The 6,095-nt window shown below is 45.5% G+C and overlaps 1 protein-coding gene across 2 annotated transcripts in view; it reads left to right on the top strand.

The window, feature by feature from the left end:
* The first annotated feature begins 1,822 nt into the window (after positions 1–1,822).
* Positions 1,823–6,095, top strand: part of LOC105465405 (charged multivesicular body protein 3) — a 120,288-nt gene continuing 116,015 nt past the window's right edge. For both annotated transcript variants that reach the window (XM_011713874.2, XM_011713872.2), the window contains exons 1-2: positions 1,823–3,027; positions 5,208–5,344. In XM_011713874.2, coding sequence (XP_011712176.1) covers positions 2,802–3,027; positions 5,208–5,344 — 363 coding nt within the window. In that variant the 5' untranslated portion in view covers positions 1,823–2,801. The remainder of the gene's footprint in view (positions 3,028–5,207; positions 5,345–6,095) is intronic.

Below are 6,095 nucleotides of genomic sequence, written 5' to 3'. Positions count from 1 at the left end.
TTCAAAAGAGTTCCTTAATTCCTTCTTTCTAGTCCCTCCCACACTCTAATGCTAATTTTTTTTTTTCCAATTTGGAACTCTGGCCTCACTGGTTCCACCCTCAGCTCACACACCAACTTTCCCTGCCCATCCCTCTTCTGTATTTTTGAGATTGGGTCAGTCTCTCCTCACTAGCGAGTACATACATTCCTTTGAGGTGATGGACATCATCTTAAGTGTCAAGGTTTGGACAACAGTATTATCACAGGGTCACAGTGACATGCCCAAGAATTCTGAAATTCCAGAACCAGAGTCTCCCACACCGATCTGCCAGCCATTAGAACAAAGCCACATGGAAGCTAAAGACACAGGGGCAGTGTCCAGTCGCTGGCTGGACATTCCTACACCTCCTTCTCCGATTCTCAATGCTCCCCGGGCCCAGCCCCTTCCAACTCCTCCCCCACTAGCCCGGCACTGAAACGCCCTTGTTCACTTTATTTTAAATGGGCACCATTCGGAGGCTACATTCTCACAGTCCATTCTTTGCTTCTCGTTCCTCACTTGCTCCCTGACCCGGGATCATATCCCTTTCTTTCTAAAACTGTCACCCCTAGTTTCGGATAGTTGATAGTTTTGCACAAATAGTCACATTTCCCAGTAATTCCTGTTTTTTGTTTGTTTGTTTGTTTTCCTTCCTTATCAAAAGCGGCTGGTCAAAGACAACCTGGTTCAATTTATGAACCCAACTCCTTCCTCCCTCAAGACTGACAGAGATTGAGGTAAAGAGTACGCTCAGCCCTGTTAAATTTATAAGCACAGAATCGGGTATCGCATGCTTGTCCATGTGACTATTTATTTTTATTTTATTTATTTATTTATTTTTGAAATGGAGTCTTGCTTTGTTACCCAGGCTGGATGTGGTGCAGTGGTAGGATCTCGGCTCACTGCAAGCTCCGCCTCCCGGGTTCACGCCATTCTGCTGCCTCAGCCTCCCGAGTAGCTGGGACTACAGGCGTCCGCCACCACGCCCGGCTAATTTTTTTTTTTTTTTTTTTTTTTTTTTTTTTTTGTATTTTTAGTAGAGACGGGGTTTCACCGTGTTAGCCAGGATCATCTCGAACTCCTGACCTCGTGATCTGCCCGCCTCGGCCTCCAAAAGTGCTGGGATTACAGGAGTAAGCCACCGCGCCCGGCCCATGTACAAAATAAAGCACCCAGAACTTTGCACCTGGACGTATCAACATTCAACAACCTTTGTCCTAGGAACTCAGGGAGTTCACACCAGGCTTTTAACACCCCTGAGACTGAAGGAGGGAAAAGGCTATAACTGGCAGCGACAACTGGGCCTAGGATAACGCTAACTCCAGTTTTGGCCAAACCTCCTCCAACACACATGTGCAAAGCCACATTCTCATGAAGAGGGGGCAAAACATTTGCTTTCTGGGTTTAACCTTCTACCATCTCAAACCAACTGTGCCAAAAATTTCCCTGTTCACCAGGATTCATCAAAAAACGTATATTTCTATTTTTATCGATTTTAAGAGAATAATTAACTGCTCTATTTTTACAGAAAATACACAAAGTGATACAGTCCAAAGACTAATACTCAGACGAAATCAATTGCTAAACATTGGCGGGGCAAAAGAGGAGACCACGCAACAAAAGCACGGACAGGCAACTTTCGGCACCGCGGGAAGGCCCCGACCAGGCTGGGGCTCCGCCTCTCCTCCCACTCCTTGCTCGGTTGTCCAGGAGCCCCGCGGCTCCCCGAATTCCCCGCCCTCCGCCCCTGCGGGCCTGCCCTGCAGGCCCCGCCCCAGCCCCGCCTTGTCCCGACGTCAGTTGTTGTGTCTCAGCTCCGGCCGCGGCCGCCCCTGATCTACGGCTGTGGAGGCTACGGCCGCGGCCTCCGGAGGTGGCGGGGGTGCTGGGGACCCGTGCCGCGACCGGCGCCGCCCATCCGAGCGGGGCAGGCGCTGAGTGGCCGGGAGGCAGCCGGGTAGCCGCCTGGAGGAGCAGTCTCAGGGCCTGTTATTGGTTTTTTCCCACCGAGACCGATTCCCTCTGCAGGGACCGCGACGCCCCATCCTGGGCCGGGCCGCGGTGCCCGCCTGCCTGAGAGGCGCCGCCCGCCAGCCGGCCCGAGCTAACGTGGAGCCGCCGCCGTGCCCGCCGTGCTTCTCGCGGAGCCTGGGCGGTCGGCGGGGCCTGGGGCCTGGGCTTCGGGCGCGGCGCTGCGGCGGTCGCTCCTCCCCGCGCAGGACACGCTGGGCCCCAGGCCTGGCCCAGCCGAGCGCCGCGCCCTCCTGACCCGCGGCCGCGGGAGTCCGGCCCCCACGGCCCCTCGGGCCCGGGCCTGCCGCCCGGATCCCCGGCTCCTGGGCGAATCTGAGTTATTTTTTGGTCTCTCCCCCTCCCCCTTGAGATCGCGGCGCCGGAGGGCCGACCCCGCCACCTGGGTCAGTGTCCCCCGCAGAGGGAAGCGTCCCTCGTTTTCTTCCCGTGAGCTCTCCCCGCGCCCCTCGCCTCTCGGTGCTTAATGGATGGCGGTTGTGAGTTTTTCCCATTTATTTTTGTCTCCTCTTGACTGGGAGGCCCGGCGCGAGGCTCTGCGCCTCTGCGTCCCTCGTCGCCACCTCACGCCCGCGCAGATCCCGTCACCTGCCTCCCCGTCGCGGATGGCCGGCCAGTGACGGCGCCGGGTGGCCCGCGCGTGGACACGGGGCCCTCGCCCAAGCTGCCACCGAGCCGCGGCCTCCGCCTTCGACCCTTCTCTCTCCCGTATTCCGAGCTCTCTGGAAAGAGAGAAGACGCCAGGGAAGATGTGGCTGAAGCTTTTTTTCTTGCTCCTCTATTTCCTGGTCCTGTTCGTCCTGGCCAGGTTTTTTGAAGCCATTGTGTGGTATGAAACTGGCATCTTTGCCACCCAGCTGGTGGATCCAGTGGCGCTGAGCTTCAAGAAGCTGAAGACCATTTTGGAGTGCCGAGGGTTGGGCTACTCAGGGCTGCCTGAGAAGAAGGATGTCCGGGAGCTGGTGGAAAAGTCAGGCGAGTATCGAGCTTCCCCTAGGGCCCCCTCCACCTGGGAGAGGGGACGACCTGTACCTCCTGGTACCTGGCTGTTCCCCCAGAGTGAGGCCTTCCCTGGAAGGGTTAAAGCTGCCCAGGTTGCTTCGTCCAAGCTTTCTACAATCAAGTATGCGGATCCCAGCTTTGAGGAGGAGGCTGAAATTACTTGGAGGGGTGTTGGTGTATCCTTTTAAGGTTGTCGTAAAATGACAGTTTAAAGTGTGGCTTCTTAGCGTTGTTTACTAAGTTGAGTGATTTTCTCAAAATTCGGGAATATGAACTAGTTACAAACTGGAAAGCATTATTTGTCAGTTGAAGTTCATAAAAACGTAAGAAAAACTCCAAAACGTTGTCTGTCAATAGTAGTATTTGTCACGATAGTAATAATAAGGTACCCAGAGTGGGGACACATCTTTGGAATACTTACTATCAGAGGCACTTGGGCCTAGGATTTGAATGTTAGTTAAATCATGAGTTTGAATATAGACAGTGTACACCGACTTTAAGTCTGAAAAGGCGAGTAAGTCTGAGTAAGATGAGCATTTTGTATAAATGCTTGCCATGTTCGAGTTTATATTATATTTCTGTTAGGATTTTTTTAAATTTGCATCTTGGATGTAAGAAAAAGTTTTTTTTTGTCTTCTGTGTCACAGGCACCCTTGCATTGTTTAATGGGTTGAGAAATATAAGTGAAATAGTCCTGAGAGAATATTCAATGTCTTAAATAATGTGTTTTTCGTAATTGTTGGTTTTGGTAGGATTGGGTGAGAAATATGATTACTTTTTTTCACTGCTGGACAAAGTATATCTTTGTTTGGATATACTTCCTGAAAGTGGAATGTAATTTGAGAAAGGCTTTCTGCGTTGCTGTAGGGAGCAGCTGAAACTGATGGTTATCTTTTTTTGTTGTTTCAAGTATTTCTGTCAGCTGTCTTTTACAAGACAAATCTTTTCCTTCTTTAGTACCCTATAGACATGTAGCGTGATAGACAAGAATATGAACTAGCTAGCAGTTTAACACTTGGATATTTGTAGGTTGTGGGTTATAAAACTCGTATCTCACTGTTAGGATAGAGGAGAGGAACCCACTCTGCAAAAGTGATAAATATTTCGTTAGAGAAAATATAAAATCATGTATTATTCTTGCCCCTTGTTTGCTGGCTGGTTTATGGTGATTCTTATTTTTACCATAGGGGGAAGAAGTGGAGTAACTAGGGTAAAAGATCTCTACTAAATAAACTCTCTTGGTTTAGAGATGAGAACTGTCTTAATTACTAAAGCCATCATTTTTTATGGAAAATAATTTGATCACACATTTTTTCTTTTGACAGTTATTTATTATTGCCTTCTTTCGGGACTAAAAATACTTGGCACATTGAATGTATTAGGTGTCCACATATAACTTTAAGACGCACAGCCCAATATGACTCAAATCACACATTTTATGGCAGAAAAGTCATGGTATAGCGGTTTAAAAATTTAAGTGTTTATTGTGAATGGTTTTGCTGCTATCATGGTGCAGTGCTTGGTTTCTCATTGTTTAATATTTAAGGCAAAAGTTAAAATAATTTGACTTTAGTGTTTTCCTTTCCTTTTTGTTTAATGATACAAGCTCTAAATTTACACTGTAAATTTGTATATGAATGTGAAGTTTGTTCTAACAGGTAAAGTTCTAACCTCCAAGTCATGCAAACCCTGTTGCTCTTTTAAGCAGGGCTGATGGCAAATTCTGTGAACCCAATTCTACATCTTTTAAGTAAGAAGCATATGAGCCATACTGTTTAAAAATGTATATGAAGCCTGTATGTGTCATACGTAAAACTAAATAATTAAAGTGGTGCCTTTTTGGAGTGGTACAAATTTGGTAATTTCCTAATAATTATGTGATAACCCCACTAAAATACAAGCCCTATTCTATAAGAGATAGATTTTTGTCTATTTTGTTCGCTTTTGCCTGACACGTAGGAAGTTCTTACTACATACTTATTGAATGTATGACACCTAAGTGGGTATATTCAGGTTCTACTAGTAGCTCTTGTCTATAGAATACAATGAAAGTACAATATCATGATTCTTAACAGTCTAAAAAATGGAATTACTGAAATTGGGAATCTAGGATTCTTGCAACCTTATTAGTGTTACTCTTTTCCTTTCTTTAGGTGACTTGATGGAGGGTGAGCTCTATTCTGCTCTCAAGGAAGAAGCATCCGAATCGGTTTCTAGTACCAATTTCAGTGGTGAAATGCACTTCTATGAGCTTGTGGAAGACACAAAAGATGGCATCTGGCTGGTTCAGGTATGAAAAGCAGTGATAATTTGATATTTTGAGAACCCTAAAAAATTATTTTTACTCAAATAGTGTGTACTAGCCAGTGACACTTCGTGTACTTGTGTCTTGTTTCTCACACATAACTTAGTTCTCTTAGGGAGGTTCTAGTATCTTTAAAAGGTTTTGGAGACTGAGGAAAATGAAAATTGACTAGTGGGAAAGAGAAAGTTGGGGGATGGGAGTCAACTTTTTGTTTAGAATCCCCAGAAGCAAATCTATTTTAATTATTGGACCTTTGTTGAATTGAGAAATACACATATATATCCCTTTTATTTAGTGATTTGCACTGTTTCTCTCAGTTTTTGTTATCTCCAGTTTTTAATTCAGTGGCCTGAATAATTTTTATATGTAAGTAAGAACCCTAAAGTAAAAGTAAAGGAATCATTTATTAGGGAAATAGCCAACTTTGTGACTATAGAGAAGCTGTTGCGGAAAATGGTGGGGGTGCTTATTACATAGCTCATGATGATGAGATTATAATTTTTAACCCTCGTTTTTATGATAGCAAAACTGTGAGACTTAATTAGCATATTAGAATTTTAGAGCTATGAAGGACCTTAAAAATATTTTATACTTTCCAAGATGTAATTTATGGCAAGTGGGCACGCATTATCGTTTACATATTTTAATTTAAATTAGAAAAATTTTATTAACATGTAAATTTCATAAATTTTGCTTAGGAAGGACTAAAGTTATTTACATTTTAAAACTGTACATT

This window comes from Macaca nemestrina, chromosome 13, assembly GCF_043159975.1.
Source record: "Macaca nemestrina isolate mMacNem1 chromosome 13, mMacNem.hap1, whole genome shotgun sequence".
NCBI classification, from domain to species: Eukaryota; Metazoa; Chordata; class Mammalia; order Primates; family Cercopithecidae; genus Macaca; species Macaca nemestrina.
The sequence above is the reverse complement of the archived record's forward strand: the minus strand, read 5'-3'. Positions and strand labels throughout refer to the sequence as shown.